This window comes from Ochotona curzoniae, unplaced genomic scaffold (genome assembly GCF_017591425.1).
Source record: "Ochotona curzoniae isolate NIBS_2020 unplaced genomic scaffold, NIBS_Ocur_1.0 scaffold_4505, whole genome shotgun sequence".
In the NCBI taxonomy this organism is placed as follows: Eukaryota; Metazoa; Chordata; class Mammalia; order Lagomorpha; family Ochotonidae; genus Ochotona; species Ochotona curzoniae.
In genome coordinates this window covers 47602855-47623092 of record NW_024467118.1, presented here as the reverse complement: position 1 = coordinate 47623092, position 20238 = coordinate 47602855, and the positions used below count along the sequence as shown (strand labels likewise).

Below are 20238 nucleotides of genomic sequence, written 5' to 3'. Positions count from 1 at the left end.
AATAGAGAAGGTAAACTCTGAGTGAGAAAAAACTGTGATACCTTAAATGACAGGAAAGTATTACACACATATAGACACACCTGACAAAGTTAATTTTCCTGGAAACTTCAAATTACATCTGATTGTCCAGACAGTAAGCGATGTGGATGGGTGATTTCAGAAAGGGTTGTGACAGTAGCAGCAGCGCTACAGAGGCCGGCTGGGCCTTTGAACCCTGGCAGACAACTAACGTGACCAGGGTACAATGACAGGCAGTTAAGCAAATAGCAGTATATTGGGCCCCAGTGATGAGCCCTGCCTTCCACTTCCATTCTCTAATCTTATCACTCTTACCCTCATAAAGACTGGGATTAGCACTGGGCTGGGAATAGGTCAAGGGAACTCATCAGTCAGGAATGCTGGCAGATCGGCACAACAGTATGTTTGGACAGTTCAGAGTCTATGATTGAGTTTCTTTACTTTCTCTGAAAGGCTAGCAATAACAGCTGGAATCACTGAGAGCTCCACTGTGGAAAGGGAACTGAAGGGAAACTATGACGCTTCCCATTGCCTGCCCCCAACGATTCACGAGGATACTCAGTTATCAGGTCTGAGTATGGCTCCACTGCTCCCCAGAGCAATCACAGGCTCATACGATTAAGATAAAAATTTTACTTTCATTTTGACTTTGAGTGGTTTACTAGGCCTCTGCCTTTGCTTGTGTTGTTCTAAAAGTAAAGTCTGTTTTCAAATACATGAAATAAATTTATTCAAAACTCAGACTGAATGTCATCTGCTTTTAGGAGATACCCAAAACAGAATTCCAAGGACCTGACATATTTCTATTTGCCCTTCTTCCAAGCAACAGATTCTCAGGGTTTTGGGTTTTTTTTTTTTTTTTTTTTTTTTTTTTGGTGGCCTTCTGGCTGATATTCAAACAGCAGCCTATAAGGAAAGAAGATACAGACATACAGGAATCAAAGAAGTATCTTGCCTAGGAGTCTGCCTCTCGACTCTGACAGTACCTATTGAACATGCATGCATGAACTCCACAGTATTTCTTAAATGCCTCGTTGTATTCAGCACTGCTGCTATGGTACTGATAGTATTGACAACAACATTATTATTATTATGTACTGAGCTCTGGGAAATACAGTAGTAAGAAACAGTGCATGAATCCAAGTTTTCAAGGTGGCAGGACACAGTACCAGTGTTTGCCTCCTCCTCATCCTGAGCTGGGTGCCTGAGGAACAACACAAGACCTCAGAAAGGGAAACTCCCAGGACTTGGAGAACTAGGAGAGAGGCACAGAGAGAGGAAAAACCAACCAGCTATGGCGACCATGGTCCCACAAGCAGGGTATCTGCACTGCAGAGGAAAGGGCAAACAGGAGAGCCTCCAAAGGTCCATCTGCAGGAGCGCCTCAGACCAGCAAACCCAGCCGCAGGGGGAAGCCACAGCAGTCACAGGCAAGGGAGCTGGGAAGGGGAGAACCCATCACAGCTTTGCTCTATTGTCATTCCCAGCCCACAGAGCACATGCTACAGCAGTGTCATGCCTTGAGAAGAGTCACTGCTGTGATCTACACTGTCCTTGGGGACAGAAGCCTCCCAGGCACTCCATATACCAACACAACTGATCAGAGGGCCCCATGCAATGGCTCGATTGGCTGGTCCTCTTCCTTGCATGTGCCACGGTCCTATATGGCCACCGGTTCCTGTCTCAACTGCTCTACTTCCCATCCAGCTTCTTCCTTGTGGCCTGCGAAAGCAGTCGAGGATGGCCCAAGGCCTTGGGATCATGCACCCACATGGGAGACCTGGAGGAAGCTCCTGGCTCCTGACTTTGGAATGGTTCAACAGCAACCAGTGTGGCCACTTGGGGAGTGAACCAACAGATGGAATCTTTTTGTCTCTCCTTCTTCCTATACATCTGACTTTCCAATAAAAATAAATCCTAAAAAGAAAAATTAGAGTCTCACAAATCCAACAGGGCAGTAGTGGTGAGCACGACACTCTAACCCAGACAGTATTCTCCACCATGAAAGACAAGGTGGACAAGGTGGTGTGAAACATCCGGCAATCCTGCTCCAAATCAGGAATTTTTTGTTGTTATTGTTAAGACTTTGTATTTATTTGAAAGGCAGAGCTAAGGAGAGAAGAGACAGATTCCTCCATCTGCTGGTTTATTCCTTACACGGTGTCAATGGCCAAAGGTGAGTCGGGCCATGGGACCCAAGCTCCACAACTTTCCCAGGCATATGAGCAGAGAGCTAGACCTTAAATAGAGAAGCCAGGACTTGAACCAGTGCTCTTGTAGGATGCTGGTGCTACAGGCAGAAGCTTGGCCTATAATGCCACAACCCTGGCTTTAGTAATCAGTAATTTAAAATGTCTCCTAAAAACAAAAATTCCCAGGCCACCTTTGAGTTCTACCAAACTTTTTAAAGATTCATTTATTTTTATTGGAAAGTTAGATATACAGAGAGAAGGAGAGACAAAGATCTTCCATTTGATTATTCCCAAATGGCCACAATGGCCAGAGCTAAGCTAAACTTAAGCCAGGAGCCCGTAGCCTTTTCCAGGTCTCCCACACAGGTACAGGTTCCCAAGGTGTTGGGCTATCCTCAACTGCCTTCCCAGGCCATAGGCAGAGAGCTGGATGCGAAGTTGGGCTGCCGGCATTAGAGCCAGGGATCCTGGCATGTGCAAGGCAAAGACTTTAGTCACTAGGCTATTGTGCTGGGCCCAAGTTCTACCAAATTGTTAAGAAAGAAACTAAAAAAACCTGAGAAGGAAGAAACCCCAAACTTATTCTACAAGGCTAGCATTACAAAACAAAGAATAAGTAAATAAAATAAGATAAAGAATAGAAAAATAAAACTATAGATCAATATCCCTGATGAACATAGAGGCAAAAAGTTCCAACAAAATACTAGTGAGCTGAACCCAACAGCACTTCAAAATGATCATCGACGCTGATCATTTTATCTCAGGATTTATCTCAGGAATGCAAGGATGATCCATTACATAAAAATCAATGACTACAATATATGACATCAACAAAAGGATAAAAATGATATGATCACATGGAAAGGGCATTTACTAAAATTCATGATAAAAAAAATATCTGAAAAGAAAGTCTATATATCAACAAAGATGATTACTGACAAGCTCACAGCCAACATAATTTTGAGTGGAGAAAAGCTGATGTCACTCACTCTAGTGACTAGAACTAGACAATGTTTACTCCTACCATTGTTTTTTAGTAATTGTGAAACTTAACCACCCAGTTAGGCAAGAGAAAGAAATGAAAATCATACAAATAGGAAAGAGGGAAGTAAGACTGTTTCTGTTCGCTAATAACATGATTCCATTCACACACAAAAAGATCTAAAGATTCTATCAAAAAACCTATTAAATCTGATTAACAAGTTTAGCAAAATTGCAGATGAAAAACAACGTGTGAAAGTCAGCAGCATTTTTATATACCTGTAGAAAAAGAAATAATAGGGCCCGGTGTGATGGCCTAGTGGCTAAGGTCCTCGCCTTGCACGCCCAGGATCCCATATGGGCGCCAGTTCTATCCCGGCAGCCCCGCTTCCCATCCAGCTCCCTGCCTGTGGCCCGGGAAAGCAGTGGAGGATGGCCCAAGGCTTTGGGACCCTGCACCCATGTGGGATGCCCAGAAAAGGCTCCTGGCTTTCGGATGGGCATAGCATTGGCCGTTGCGCTCACTTGGGGAGTGAATCATCGGACGGAAGATCTTCCTCTCTGCCTCTCCTCTCTGTATATCTGACTTTCCAATAAAAAAAAATAATAAATAAATAATAAGAAAAAGAAATCATAAAAGCTATCCTGACAAAACAGCTACAAAAATAAGAAACTTAGGAACAAATTTAACCAATAATGTAAACAATTTCTACAATGAAAATTATAAAATATTAAAAAAACTCAAAGCAGACACAAACAAAATGGAAAGATGCTCTCTTGTTCAGGGATTGTAAGAATTTAGTATTCCTTAAATATGTAAAATTCCCAAAGCAATTTATGGGTTCAATGAAATTCCCATCAAAAGCAACTTAAAAATTCTTATAGAAGCACAACAGTCTCCTAATACTCTAAATAAAACAACACAAATAAAAAGCTGAAGACCTCACAACATCTTATTTGAAGATATACAATAAATAGAGCCCTAGCAAATACAACAGCATGTTACAGGTACAAAGCAGACGTGCAGACTGATGGAACCAATTAGGGAAATCAGAAACAAATAGGGGTACATGGAGCCAAATGAATTTTGCCAATGCCATCAAAAATACACACTGGAGAAAGGACAGTCTCTTTAATAAATGGCGCTGGGAAAACTGAATATCCATACTCACTGCAACTCTACCCCTCTCAGCCTATACTAAAATCAGCTCCAAATGGATTAAGGCTTAAATGTAAAACCTGCTACCATGAAATTATCATGAGAAAACTTTAATCAGTATGTAATTTTTTGAACATTCCTGAAGCACAGGCAACAAAAGAAAAACAAGAGAACTGACATTTGGACTAGTGGCTGAGATGCCTGCCTCCCATGCTGAAGTGCAAGAGTTCAATTCCTGACTTTGGCTCCTCATTCCAACTTCCTACCAATGTGTTGAGTCCCCATCACCTATCTGGGAAACGCAAATGAATTCCTGGCTCCTGTCTTCAGTCTGGCCCAGCCTTGGCTGCTGCAGCCTTTTAGGGAGTGAACCAGTGGCTGGATGCTCTTTGGCCTTTCAAATACAATAAAGATAAATACAAACTTAAAAAAAAAAAAGCTGGCAAGGGTGTGAAGAGGATGCTTAGACATTAGGCAAGAATGTAAATGCTCAGCCACTAGTACAGAGGTTCTTCAAACTACTATAAATAGATCAGTCACATGACCCAGCTTTTCCATTCTGGAGATCAATGACAAAATTAAATTTATAATTTTGTTTAACTTTAGAACAATTTTTTTATAGAAGGCATTTTTTAAAAAAATTTTAATTTTTATTGCAAAGGCAGATTCACAGAGAAAGAAACACAGAAAAATCTTTCATCTGCTGGTTCAATCCCTAAGTGGTGACAATGGCCAGAGCTGAGCCAGGAGCTTCTTCTGGGTCCCCATATGGGTGCAGAGTCCCAAGGCTTTGGGCTGTCCTCTACTGTTTTCCACGGCCAGAAGCAGAAGCTGGATGGGAAGTGGAGCAGACAGGATACAAACCAGCGCCCATATGGGATGCTGGCATTTGCAAGACAAGGATTTATCCACTAGGCTGTCATGACAGGCCATCAGATCAAATTACCAGGGAGGAGAGAAAGATCTTCCATTCACTGGTTCACTCCCCAAATGGCCACAAGGGCCACAGCTGAGCTGATTTGGTGCCAGAAGCTTCTTCTGGGTCTCCCTCATGGGTGCAGGGTCCCAAGGCTTTGGGCTGTCCTCTATTGCTTTCCCAGGCCACAAGCAGAGAGCTGGATGGGAAGTGGAGCAGCTGGGACAAAAACTGGCACCCATATGGAATACTGGTACTTGCAAGATGAGGATCTAACTAGCGATTCATTGCACTAGGCCCAGAACAATTTGTGGATATAACTGCGACTATTTTGATAGTTTGATCAAAGTGTGAAGCACTAAGGATCAATTAGGAAACGTCATTTGATTGATACTATAAAATGTATGATACACTTCTCATTTTTCTAATGAAATTAATGTTCTCATATCCTAAGATTCTTGCAAACCAGATATCAGTTTTGGAGATTTTAGAACCATTTGTTAACATAAGCAACCTCCTTACTTCCAAAGGACAGATCTCCTCCATAAAGAAAAACAATTACTATGTACCTAAAATGATTATTTCATAAAAATGAGAAAATAAGTTTTTCTCAAAGGGAAAAAAAGGACATCAGAATATGAAACTCTCACGTGTTTGCAACACTGTTCACAACAACCAAGTGACAGAATCAATCTGAATGTCTACAGATGGAATAATACATACACAAAATAAGGGACACACACCCACTGCAGACTTATTGTACCATGAAGGAGATCCTGGCAACAGCAAAGCCCATATTTTGGTGGTCATTACATTAAGTGAAACGAGTGAGACACAAAAAGACAAATCTCTTTGATATGTGGAAGTTAACAGTACAGTCAGTAAGAACTGAGAACAGTAGTTATCAGAGACTTGGAAGTGAAGGAGAAAGGGACCAGACCACAGTCAGAATAGGTGCCAGTGCTTCACAGTACAATGGGTCAACTACGAATCACAGCACATTATGTAGTACATAAAGAACTCAGGAGAGCAACTGGTAGGCAGTAAGTGCAGAGGGACCGTGGGGAGGCTGGCCTCATCAGTTTACACCATCCACATCTGTTGAAATATTGCACTGTTGAATTATTATTATATAAAACATTTTAAAAATTTTTAATAAGAAACATCGTAATATATATCAGGATATGTAGATAACACATCCCTAAAAATTAGAGGGAAGAAAAAGCCATGGTTCCTTCCCTTAGAAATTGTAAGTGAAATGGAGAAGACGAAGAAAACAGGAAACAGTAAGTGCTCTGACACGGTAAACACTGGGTACTCTCGGCACCCTGGAGGAGTAACAACCTCCATCGCAGGGTTACAGCTTCACTGATGACTCGGGATCTGCACTGAGCTGTAAGACCAGGCCACAGGAGGTGTGTCTGTTCAGATAGCAGTGGAAAGGCCCAAGGACGAGAGAAAATGTGGGCTAGAGAGCTAGTCAAGTGGGAAAGGTACAAAGGGCCTCATTTTGCAAGCTACACCATCAGCACTTCTTTGGGAAAGTGGCATAGTCCTGAGGGGTTTGAGTACTTAACCAGCTTACTCTGGCTGAATGACCGACTCAAAGAGCAGGTACATGGAGGTCAAAGAGAACCCCAGGATTTCTACTTGGATAGTCAGGCAGATTATGATGCCATTCTCTGATAGATCACAGGAGCCAAGAGCTGGGAAAAGACAAGGGATTGGTTACAGGGCATGCTGAGTTTTAACTGTCCGAGCTGGAGACACATAGAAGGAAGCTGGCATCCAGGAGGACAATTTGGGTTGAATATAAAGGTTTCAAAACCATCAACACAGCTGATGACTGAAGTTTTAATAGTGATCAGCCAGCAAAATAGTGAGTGGGAAGAGGGTCAAGAACTGGTCCCAGAATTACTAAGATCTAAGTCTGAGAGAGACAAAGTACAACTAAATGAGCAGAAAACAGCTGATAAGGAGGCCTGAGAACATAGCACAATAGGGCACTGTGACGAGGCATTATCCTGAACTAGCAACGAGGTTCTTGATTTTTACAGGTCAGTCCTTTAGTGACTGCATTCACGTCTTTACCCTACGTGGCTGTGAAATTGTTAGACACTTGCAGCTCTGAGGACATCACCTATTATCTGGATTTCAGCCAATCTTTTGAACCCCCATCGCTGCTCTCATAAACTTTCGGGATTTTGGCCTTTCTTGAGACCTTGGATTCTGGTGATTCCCTTCCGCCATATGGTACTGACATGGTTTTCTACCTAAATCTGTATCTCTATAAACACCTAATCCTGGGGCCAACACCCTGGTTCCACTTTCAGGACTGTATTTCTAGACTTCATCTCAGCATTGAAATTCTACCTGGAATAAGCAACTAGACCTCCTTGATAGGACCTGGGACTTAAGCCCCATGGCAAAGGTGATGGTCAGAAATGCAGACATGAGGCATCACAGGTGAGGCCTGAAACAGAAGAATCTCTCACAATCATCCAGGAAACAGAGCACAGACCGTACCAGGACACATATGGCCACCCCAGTAGCTAGGATGAGAATCACTAATGCCAAATATATTTCCAGTAAGTTGATGTACCCAGAACAGGATGATAAGACTATATCAAGCAATCCTGAAAAGCATGAAACATCACATTTCATTTTAGATTACCATAAAACCTAGCATGTATGTTTATAATTTCAAGAGGAATAGAAGAACTACACTTTTAAAATAATGCCTTGATTTTTTTTAAAAAGCACTGCACTTACCAACATGGATGTTATCTTTGAATGCCGCATCACGGAGCTGGAATATTAAATGGCGGCTAAACTTCTCTTCAGTGCTAGAGTCCAAGTTGAAAACATCTACAGCTGAGCAATTTATACCATATAAATCTTGAAGCTCTCTGCATACATGCTAAAAATAAAATGTAAATATTTTTTGTTTGAAATGTTTCTATGAACAAATTTTAAATATCGTGGGGCTAGTAAATTTAACCAATTAAAAATCATTAAAAAGTTTTGCTTATCAGAATATGTATGTTATCTATAAACAGAAAACCTGTCATTTAAAAATCATTGTACATTAAAAAAAAAATCACAGGCAAACAATCTGTACATTAACCTCCTCTAACATCACAATAAGAGTACTTCTTTTTAAGCATTCTGAGAAAAAAAGATTGATTCATTTTAGTGGAAAGGCAGATTTGCAGGGAGAAGGAACAACTAAGTTCTTCCATTCACTGGTTCACCCCATGAATGGTCATTATGGTCAAAGCTAAGCCAATTTGAAGCCAGGAGCTTCTTTTTATTATTATTTTTTTTTTTTTTATTTTACGATACAATTCCACAGTCTCTGGGATTTCCCTTACCCTCTCCCCAAGCTCCATGCGCTCCAAGTCAGGAGTTTCTTTCACGTTTCCCACACAGGTGCAGTGGCCCAAGGGCTTGGGGCATCTTTTATTTCTTTCCCTGGCCATAAGCAGGGATTCAGTTTGGAAGTGGAACAGGCAGGACATGAACCAGCACAAATATGGGATAATGGCACCTGCAGGGTGCAAGATTAACCTGTTGAGCCACGGCACCAACCCCATAAGCATGTCTTTAAATATCATCTCTGAATTTAAATTTACTTTTTTTTTTTTGTAATTCTAATTCTCCGAAAACCTCACTCATACTGAGCCCAAACCCACCTCCAAAACCTCCCTTGGGGGCCAGATGATGCTGCCACAGAACACAGTTATGCACTGCAGAGAAGCAGCAAGCATCTAGCTGGGAACACAAGATTTGGAGTCGGAGAGCTAGGCTTGATTTTTGGCTTTGACATTCACCACTGGTGTAATCAGTCAAACCCAGACCTTAACATTCAACTGTATTTAGCGGGTAATAATAACAGCACCTAACTTTTGCAATCATTTAAGAGAGTCTAACAAGAAAATGAGACTAAGGAGTTAGGATAGGGCCCACCAAAAAGGCCACAAAGTATTGGCCTGGCAGCCTTGAAGTTCTTTTCCCTAAGCCTCGGTGTTCTCCTTTGCAAAATGAGTCAGCAAAGACCTACCAGATAGGGTTATTTTGAGATCAGCAAAAGGTATAGAACTGTCAAGTACTTTAATACCCAATGATGTAATGAATTAGATTAACATTATCTGGCATCATTCCAGCATCACACACTTCCCCCATTCTTGACTCTTCTTCAGTAGATTCTTATTTTCTGAGAAGTTGCCTCAGCATCCCAATCTATATCAAACTTCCCCATGTATCTTAACTCACTGTGCTGTACTTACAAAGTTACAATTTTTATATTAACTTACTTATTTTGATATGTTCTGCATTATAGAGGTTATTCCTCAACACCTGTTTTCTCCCTCTTCTGTAGAAACAAATTCATAGGCCTGGTGTGATGAATTTGTGGGCCCAATGCAATGACTCGATTGGCTGATCACTCTTGCAAGAGCCAGGATGTCTCAGTAGGTGCTAGTTGGTGTCCCAGCAGCTCTACTTCCCATCTAGCTCTCTGCTTGTAGCCCAGGAAAGCAGCAGAGGACGGCCCAAAGTCTTTGGACTCTACATTCACATGGGAAACCCAGAAAAAGCTTCTGGCTCCCTGCTTCAGCTCAGCTCAGCTTCAGTCACTGCGGCCACTTGGGAAGTGAGCCAGCAGATGGAAGATTGTTCTCTATCTCCCCTTCTCTCTGTAAATCTTCCTTTCCAATAAAAACAAATAAATCTTATAAGCAAACAAAAAAAACCAAAATCCAAGTCTCAGCTGGAGGCCAGCTAGAATAAAGCTATCTCCCAGCCTCTGTTTACAAGGCATAACTATGTATCTTAAGTCTTGCCAGTGGGATAGCAGAAGGTAGGTATGCCACTTTAAACGGTACTGTTTAAAGGGAGGAGCATACACTGCCCTTTCTCCATTTGCTACTGGCCAGGATGCAAACAACTTGGCATGAGCCACCTCGGACAATATGAATGAGGCAACATCTTGGGAATAGCAAAGCAACAAGCCTAGTCCCTAACAATGGAGCCACACTGAATGTGATGTGAAACAGAAATAAGGTCTTGTTTAAGCTATTAAATCTATCTTAATTCATTATCATCCACTGGATTACAAATTTCATGAACTAAGAAACCGTGTCTCTTTGAGTTCACTCATATTACAAGGACAAGACACAGTGACTGACAGTTTGCTCTAGAACTAAAGAGAATAAATTTAGTTAACCTAGCCAATATAAGCACTCTATTCAATTTTCTCTCCAAATTAAACTTCAAAAATTTAAGTTCTTTAAACGCAGATGTATAACCATTGCGAAAAGAGTATGCGGTTCTTCAAAAAAACTAAACGAATAGCTACCATAGGATTCAAAGTCCCATTTTTGGGTGTATATTCCAGTGAAATGAAATACAACTGCCAGAGACATCTATCTGCAGACACCCATGTTTCTTGTAGCACAATTCACAACTGCCAGGTGTCCATCAGCAACTGAATAACGAAAACACAGTAGGCATAGTGGGCAATAACTCAGCCATTTACAAAAAAAAAAGGTAAATATTTTCAACCTGCATGGAACTTAAAGTCAACATGCTAAGTGAATTAAGCCAAGCACAGAACAATCATCACATGATCTCACTCATTTGTAGTCTTCTTTCAAAAGAACAGGTGCACCAAGGTAAAAACTTACAGTCATCAGAGGCTAGCATGAACATGCCAAGGGGGATGGGGAAGGCATGGTCTGTCGGTACTAGGCTACTGCTAGACAGGAGTAAGACATTCTGGAGTTCTACTGCACAGCAGGATAAAGGGAGATGTTACTTTATAATTCTCTAAGAAATTAGAAAGTGTACAACTCTTCTATGCTTTGAAAGGGTATACAAATTAAAAAATTATAAGAAAAATTTAAGTTGCTTAAATAATTAAGTCATAAAATTCAGAGGTTGAATATATTTGATTCCTCCAGCAATGTTATCTGGTGACAAGGTTTCATAAAATGAATTTGTACTGGAATCTGCCAAAATTCAGCCAATTAGAATAATCTGTAAGCAGAGTCACTGAATCAAAGGGTATTATATGTTATGTTATTACCAGTTATTCATTAACCACCTGTTGAATTAAGATAAGAATTAACTGAAGATGCCTTTTCATACAAACATGTAACAAAATAAATCATGACTGAATGGATTTGAACTGTAATACTGCAATAAGGTGGAGTAATCCACCATGGGGGGAGGATACGGGGAGGGGTTGGGGGAACCTCAGAGTCTATGAAACGATGTCATAAAATGAAATGCAATAAAAAAAATCACTTGCTGGATTATAAACTTGCTACATCAAAAAAAAAAAAAGAAAAAAGAAGCCAACTTCAATATTGTAATATAAATAAAGGCATTACACTAAGTAAAATATTCCTAATAACTGTTGTACCAACATGGTAAACAAGTTAAATAAAACATACTGTTAAATTTATGTTAAATAATTTTTTAACGTAAGTACATTTTTTTTCCAGCTTTTGCTGGTGCAGATCCGTTGTTTAGGACTAAGGCATTGTGAAGAATTTGGAAAAAAATGAAACACTTGCAGGATGTTTGATACAAGTGTTTACCTATGTTATAACAGTATCTGTGTCAGTATTACTATTATGGAAATTCTGAATATCTCATACAATATGCTACCTGTTTGTTGCTGGCATTCCCATAGTTAAGTACCAATGGAAATGTCTGAATCCTGAGTCCCTTCAGGACACAAAGAACCCACACAACAGATCCTCCTATGCACTGTAGAGGCATTGCACACACCAGGAACGAGTCAGTATTTATGGATTGAAAACATAATTAAAGTTAAATGTTCAAAACAAATTGCTAACTATCATGAAATACAGAATTTAAATTTATTTTTAAGGTTTCAATTATTTTAAGAAAAATGGCTTTTTTGGGTTTTGGAAGGGAAGAAGATTTTATGTCTATTTTGTTTACTTCAAAGATATTACAATCTATACATTGAAAAGTATTTGCTATGTCTTTCATATAAATGTAAAATCAAGCACGAAGAGACCCAACATAAAAGCAGATACACTTTAATTAGGGTAGATCTTAATAGAGAGAAAATGGCTTGACTACAAAATTATTATTCAGTTAACATTTAAAGCACAGGATAACTAATCGATAAATGCTAAGATCCAATCTGAGTGCAAATAACAGCCAATACATTTTTAATTATACTTCATGGAATATAATCTTTAAAAAAAATTAACAACATTGATAGGACTTTTGTGTTCAAATTCATATCATTCCACTTTTTAGAAACTGTTTGCCATGACTAAATTAAAATACTAGAGCTACATTCTTTTTTTTTCTCCATTGAAAATAGTGCCAACAGTGTTATCAGATAAGGTTCTGGAATTAACCTTGAGCTTAGATTTCCTATTTCTTGAGTTACATGAAAAAATTGCTTTGCCAATTCAAGCATTCTGATACTATTTTCCATTAAACTCATATCAGTGCCCAATTTTTATATGAAAATTACTTGACCTGGTCTTTACCAGTATTGGCTCTTTTATAATGGAGGTCAGAGAATTAACACATAATTGCAAACCATAGAAAATTCCAGTTTGTGTCTTTTTCGAAGCTTTTTAAAATCAAGTATAGTAACACTACAAAATATATGGACATAAACTGGACCTTGCTTCCTTCTCATAGTTCACTCATAGAAGATATATTAAAAATTGGAAATCCCAAGGAAAAGTAAAAAGAAAAGGGATGACAAACATGGAACCTACAGGATACACGGGCAGGATTCACTGAGTAACTGAAGAGATCAATGGAAAAAAAACAAAAGAATCTACCTCAATCAGTAACGTGACCATCTTTTTCCCATCAGCTCCTGGATTGGCAGGCTTGTTAAATTCTAAATCAAAATAAAGCTTGCACACAGCATTTTCAGGAATCACTTCGTAGCAGTGCAAGAGATTTTTCCTAAATTGAGTAATACAAAAGTATTTATTGTATCGCTTTAAAATATGGCAGTTGACCTGATATTTCAAGTACTGTGCTAAGTACGTTTAAGTACAGGTAAGTAGGAAGTCATGACAAGACCAGGTAAGCCTGGTTACAGTGTCCAGAGCGCCACCAAACACGCTGTAACAATCACACTCAGTAGTATAACTGGAAAATAATCCTATAGTGTGATTCATTACACAGGTGAATTTCATCTTACATAATACTCTTGTATTGGGCTTTGGTGTCAATAGTAAATACATTTTCAGAAAAGAATGTTCTTTCTCAAACTGGGGATACTTTGGGGATCCCATGAATTCTCCATAAGAATTTGTAAAATTTTATACTATCACTAGGAAGAAAGTACTTTTTAGTGGTAAAAAAAATAAACTTCTAAAACATCTAACTTCAATAAACTTTCCAACTGCTTACATTTCCAGTAATTTTCTTCCTGCTGTGCAGAGGAATGACTTTTACACAGATTACCTAGTAAGTCAATGAGAGGTGGGCTAAATGAAGTTCAGGCAGCCTCCTTCACAAAAAAAAAAAAGGTTTGATAATTTGGACAGAAAGTGAAGGGGAGATCGTGTCATCACGTGGCACAGGCAGGACTGGATCTCAAAACACACGCCCCCACACTCTGCAGCGGTATAATCTGTATTGCAAAGTGAGATTTAGTCTGAGCCACATAGCATCTATTCAGGTCTTCCTACTCTAATTCAGCTCCATGTGCGATGGATGGAAGTACCATAACTAAATCCACACGGTGTTGCATGCTTACAAAGATGGAGACACTGCAGCAACAGTGCAAGTACTTCTAAGCCTAGAGGGCATGCCTATCGACCCTTCTCTTACATTCCTCAAGTCTGAAAAATAGTTGGATGGGTCACTCAAAGCAGATACTTAGTATTAACAATATGAGTATTCACTTATGATTAATAGTTATTAATATTTGGTTCAAAAAGTATTTCCTTTAGATACACAAATTGGTGTTTGCATGATTTTCTTCTCCCAAGGCCAGTGAGATGATGAGTGTTGTCATGAGAAATAAACTTCAGAAATTCATTCTAACAGGAAAGGAATAACAAATGCTGTGGCCAAAAAACTGAAAGCTAATTCAGCCTGAATTAATTTCACCAAAATTACTATGAAGGAAATGTAATTTAAGTGTTTTGTTATGACTTACCGAGATTTGTAGTAAAACCAGAGCTGAAAATAGGTTGTGACAAGATAAATACGCTGTCCATCTCCTGTTTTGTACTCCAAAGCAAATACATGAACATCCTGTATAAAATTTAAAAATCCAAAATGAATAAAAAAGCACAAATCTAAATTCAACCGTAGCTATTTAATTTTCAGAATCTGATTTTAACATTTGCTTCATTAAAAGCAAGACTGAAAAGAATAGGGCGCCCTGGAACAATAGCCTAGTGGCTAAAGTCCTTGCCTTGCATGTACTGGGATACAGCATGGGTGCCAGTTCATGTCCCAACTGCTTCACTTTGCATCCAGCTCCCTACTTGTGGCCTGGGAAAGCAGATGACCCAAAGCCTTGGGACCTTGCATCCATGTGGAGGACCCAGAAGAGACTCCTGCTCCTGGCTTTGGATCAGATTGGCTCAGCTTTGGCCATCGTGGCCACTTGGGGATGAACCAGTGCACAGATCTTTCTCTCAATCTCTCCTTCTCTGCAAATCTGACTCTCAACAGCAACAACAAAAACAAAACAAGAAAAAAGACAACAGAGGCTGGTGCAAGGGCATAGTAAGCTAATCCTCCTCTTGTGGTGCTGGTTCATGTCCCAGCTGCTCTACTTCCAATCCAGCACCAAGTTTATAGCCTGGGAAAGCAGTAGATGATGATTCAAGTCCTTGGATCCCTGTACCCACATGGGAGGTCAGAAGTTTCTGGTTCTTGGTTTTGGATTGGCTTATTTCAACTCATCATGGCCATTTGGGAAGCTAATCAGCAAATGGAAGATCTCTCTCTCTCCTTCTCTTTGTAACTCTCCCTTTCAAAGAAAAATCAAAGCTTAGATGTAATCTCTAACCTGGGGTTTAGGGAGAAGACAGGAATTAAAGACAAACAGTCATTAGATATACGTCATTCAAAATTTAAATATTTGTGTTTCTTTTTAATCATTCATATAATACACAGCAAAGTGGAAACAATGAAAATATCCATGTTAAAATGAAAATCAGTTTAATTCCATTATGCTGATTTGACTTTCTGTAAGAGTTTTATTTTTTAGTTTACATCAATTCAAACACAGAGTAATGAAAGTGGAGAGGAAGCGAAAGAGAAGTGGGGAAGAGAGAAGGTGGGGTGAGAGATGGGATAGAGCAATAAAGAGGGGAAGCAGCAGTAACAAAGCAAAAGGGGAGAGAGAAGGTGGAGAGAGCTTGGGGGTGGGGAAGAGCCTCCATCCACTGGTTCACTTTCCAAATGATCACAACAGCCAGGGTTGGGCAAGGCCTAAGCCAGGAGCCTGGACCCCTTCCGAGACTCCCACATGGGTGCAGGGGCCCAGGCACTTGGGTTGCCCTCTCCTGCTCTTCTCAAGTGCATTAGCAGGGAGCTGGATCAGAAGTGGAGTAGCCTGGACTCAAACCAGTGCTGATAGAGGCTGCACCACAGAGAGCTGTTTAATTTTTTTAAGATTTATTGTTTAATTGAAAGGTAGAGCTACAGAATAAAGAGGAAAAAAGGAGAATCTTCCATCTTCTAGATCACTTCCCAAATGGCTGCAACGGTCAGGGCTGGACCAGGCTGAAGCCAGAAGCATGGAGCTTGCCCTCGATCTCCCACATAGGTGCAGGGGCACAAGCACTCGCACCTTCCTCAGGTGCAGTAGCAGGGACTCAAACCTGCATTCATATGGGATATCAATGTCACAGGTAGAGGCTTAGTGTGCTATGCTACAATATCACTCAACCCTCAACTCTGGTATATCTGTTTACTAGAAAAAGCTCTTCATGGCAGAAGTCATGAATGGTTATATTTAAACCAGTTTTGCAGTAAATAACCCTTAAAAATGGATTCCTACATATATCCAAATGTACTAGAGATTTGTTATTAACTGTAGCCCCAACACTTTATAATATTCAGATTGTTTTTGGAAAATACTGGGGCTGGCACAATGGCTCAACAGGCTAATTCTCCACCTCCAAGCACCAGCATCCCAAATGGGCACCAGCTTGTGTCTCAGCTGCTCCATATCAATCCTGTTTTCTCCTAGTGCCTGGGGAAAGGAACAAAACATAGGCCAAAGCCTTGGGACCCTGTAACCTGTGGGAAACATCGATCCTGGATCCTGGCTTTGGATTCGCTGGGCTCTGACTGTTGCAGCCATTTGGGGAGTGAACCAGTGCACGGAGGATCTCTCTTTCTCCTCTCTATAAATCTGCCTTTCCAAGAAAAATGTGTGAATCTTAACAGAAAGAAGCTGAAGATTGTTTTTTCTAGATTTATTTCAATGGCAGATTTAGACACACACACAGAGGTGCCTTCTATCTGCTGTTCACATCCCAAATGGCCACAAAGGCTGAAGCTGGGCAGCAGCCAAAGTGAGGAGCTGCTTCTGGGTTTCCCCTGGGCCACTCTCCCCTGCTCCCCCAGCTCATTAGCAGATACAGAGCAATCAAGACTCGAGCCACAGCCCACATGGGATACTTGCAGGTTCACGTGTGGGAAATCAAAAGAGGACTGAGCTTCCTGATCTTGAAATCAATTCGACAGACTAGAGACTGGTGAGTCCAGCAAGCATCACCGCTATGCCTTTTTCAAAACCCAACACTAAGAACCTGTCATTAATTTAATTTCTGATGCCTGAATGGGTTATACCAAGTAAGAATGGTTTTCATTATTTTCCCTAAACTATGGGGATGAGATATGAGGAAAGTAGCATTCTTCCCGTAAGACTTAACAGCAGTTGAAGCTTATAGTATCAGCATCAAGAGTATGTATTATACATGCATTTATTTTCCTTACAGTACCCAACAAAGGCTGTGCAGTATAGATTTATACTGCTTGATTTGATGACTTTTTTGAACATCCATGTTATCTGTAGGGGTGGCATGTACAATAGTTCCTCCCCTCTACTTAAATATATAGACAGTCTCTCTTCCTTCAGGATACCATGACTGAGATGTCACTGCTAATTCTCTAAACTAATAGGAAAATACACATCATTCTTGCTCATTACCAAAATAAGTTAAATGGCTGATAATTCTTATGGATATTTTTCCAAAATCATGTGATATTGTTGCCATCGGTAGAGTGCATAGCCTGAAACAGAAATGATTGAAAAAAAATTTTTATAAAAATGATATGGTAATTACCTGTTTACAAGTTTTAGCGAAATTAAAAGCTTGCCTTTGACGATGAAATAGTTTCCAAATGGAGGGTGGTTCTTCCAGTTTGGACAATCTTGGCCTATACACGGAGCACAGTGGTTTTGCCTGGTAATAAGATGCTCGCTCTTCGATCTGCTTCAGCTTTTCTTCCCATTTTCTACTCATTAGTTCAGAAGTCCAAGATGATTCCTATTCCATGTAATCTATTGATTAGAACAAGAAAAATTTCTATACTTAGACTTTTGTCTTGTTTGATAAAATTTCCAAACTCTTTTCCTGGCACTTACCTTCTTTATATCTTATTCTTTGCATGGAGTTTTGCAAAGCAGAAGAGTAGGCTGGTCATAAGTTCTGCTTCCAGGGCAGCCAAAGCCTGCCAGGCTCAGGTGCCCTAGCTTGCACCTCCATGCTCCTGGTTTTCATTTTTTATTTACCCACGTAGGGGGAGAATTCTACATAAGCTTACACCCATCAGTATTTTGTGCTTTCTGGTCATATGCAAGTTCTAGTGTTTTTAAAATTTCTGATACTTGAAAGTGTTTTCTTCTTATGACTTAACACTATTTCTCCTTCTAACATATTCATAAAAAGCATGTAACACTGTGACACTGGCATCCCACATGAGTGCCAGTCTGACTCCTGGCTGCTCCTTGTCCTAACCAGTTCCGTGCTAATGTGCCTAGGACAGCAGCAGCAGAGGCCCCAGGTGCTTGGACCCCCTGCCATCCCCATGGGATCCTCTGCTGGAGCTCCAGTGCTAGCACCAGCCTGGCCCAGCCCTAGCTCTAGCAGCCATTTGGAGAGTGAACTAGCTAATGGAAGATGGTTACCTCTGCTCCTCTTTGATTCTGCCTTTCAAATAGATTAAATATTTCGAGTATAGGATCAAGTCCCAGCTACCTGGCTTCCTCTCCAACTCCCTAATGCCCCTGGGTGGACTGCAGGCAATGGCTCTTGTATTTAAGCTCTTGCTTAAGTACTTAAGTCTCTTGCCTGGCCCAGCCCTGGCCATTAAGGCTATTTGAAAGGTGAACCCATAGATTATGAACTCTATCATTCTGAATTTATATAAATAAATACCGTTAAAATTAATTTGCATAATGAATTTATGGTCATTGTAATTTTATGCTTACTTCTGGATGAAATACATTTAAATTTCCCAAGAACCTGTTGCAAGGGATCAGAAAGCAAACAGGGCTATGTTCTTATCTAATTACTCCCTCTGCACAGGAACCATTATCCAAACACCACAAAATACCCAATGACTCATCCTTAAAACCACTGTCCTGAGGCCAGTGCTGTGTCAAACTAGCTTAAGCTACCACATGCGGTGCTTGTATCCCATGTGGGCACAAGTTTGAGTTCCAGCTGCTGCACTTCCACCCCAGCTCCCTGCTATTGGGCCTGGGAAGGCAGTGGAAGAAGACCCAAGCACTTAGGAGACCTGGAAGAGGTTACTGGCTTCTAATCAGCCTAGCCCCGGCCACTGTGCCCAGCTGGGAGGTGAAATAACGGATGGAGGAGGTCTCTCCTTTTCTCTCAAATAAAAACAAATCTAGAGGGGGAAAAATATCACTGAACAATGCTCTCATAGGTAGCCTCGTAAATGATGTATAGCATCCCTTGGTTCCCACCAGAGTTTACCCTGTGAGGACTAAACTCCCCTCCAGCAACGTGCCCTACATCACCTCTCATCTCTTCTTGTTCAGTCTTCTAGCCAACTGAATGACAGCCACCCGCCCGTGTTCCTGGACCATTCTAGAAGCCTTGCTGCACCCATTGCTCCCACCCGCAAGGCCCCACGTACATCTTTGCACTCTGCTCCTTCGAGGTCCTGAACAAGCTGCCTCATCTGCTAAGAGAAAGTACTGAGTGCCTCCAGCCGGTTTCCCGAAAAAGCTCCCCAGGCCAAATAAATTAACTTCCAGGAAAACAGGAAACCGCTGTGGCTGGTGGACCCGAAGCTTCATTCCGCTAGTAAAGCTGAGTCAGGAGCCCGAACGTGTAAGGACTTATTTTAACCACACCTGTCACCACGTCGCGCATCACCTGCCTAACCCCCGTTTCCCTCCATTCGGGAAAGTGAAAGGTCACTCGGGAAAGTGAAAGGTCACAGCTTCTCTTCGGGAATCTGGCCCTCAAGTCCAAGGAAATTATTTAACCTTTTTAAGCCCAGGTGCGCCCTGGGATTCTGAGAGGGCTAGCAGAAAGGGTACAAGAAAAAACTGAAATGGCCGCCACCTGTTTGCGCCGCGCACACTGTCCCAGACCTTACTCCCCGACGAGAGCCACAGGAATGCTGAAATCCTACGCAGAATTTGCGCTCAGGTAGGTGGGCTGAATTTTCCGGGAAAACGCTCCATGCAAATCTAAAAAGGCGCCCAGGGCCAGAAGAGGGAGAGCACCGGAAAGGCAATCACGGCTTTGGGTCTGAGGGGAAACGACAACCAAAGGGTCCTCAGGGGGAAGCAGAGATTACCAGCGCGGCTCCCGGACCTCAGACAGGGCTGCTTTCTCCGGTTAGTCTCCGGGCCAGGCGCTGCCCACGGGCTTCCTTCGGCGGCCCTCTGAGGCCCGTAAACGCGGGCGGAAGCCCGTCCAGCCTCAGCTGCAAACGCCGGA

The 20238-nt window shown here is 41.2% G+C and overlaps 1 protein-coding gene across 8 annotated transcripts in view; it reads right to left on the bottom strand.

Moving 5' to 3' along the window:
- The window catches only part of PRIMPOL (primase and DNA directed polymerase), a 95270-nt gene that overhangs the window by 22267 nt on the left and 52765 nt on the right, over window positions 1–20238 (bottom strand). For 4 of the 8 annotated variants that reach the window (XM_040966280.1, XM_040966285.1, XM_040966284.1 and 1 more), the window contains exons 1-5: window positions 20113–20203; window positions 17602–17819; window positions 14448–14545; window positions 13111–13240; window positions 8039–8186 (exon numbers count right to left, since the gene is read on the bottom strand). In XM_040966280.1, the coding sequence (XP_040822214.1) occupies window positions 8039–8186; window positions 13111–13240; window positions 14448–14545; window positions 17602–17781 (556 nt within the window). In that variant the 5' untranslated portion in view covers window positions 17782–17819; window positions 20113–20203. Of the gene's footprint in view, window positions 1–8038; window positions 8187–13110; window positions 13241–14447; window positions 14546–17601; window positions 17820–17903; window positions 17966–20095; window positions 20204–20238 lie in introns of those variants that run through there. The other 4 variants (XM_040966281.1, XM_040966282.1, XM_040966283.1 and 1 more) reach the window with 4 other exon arrangements.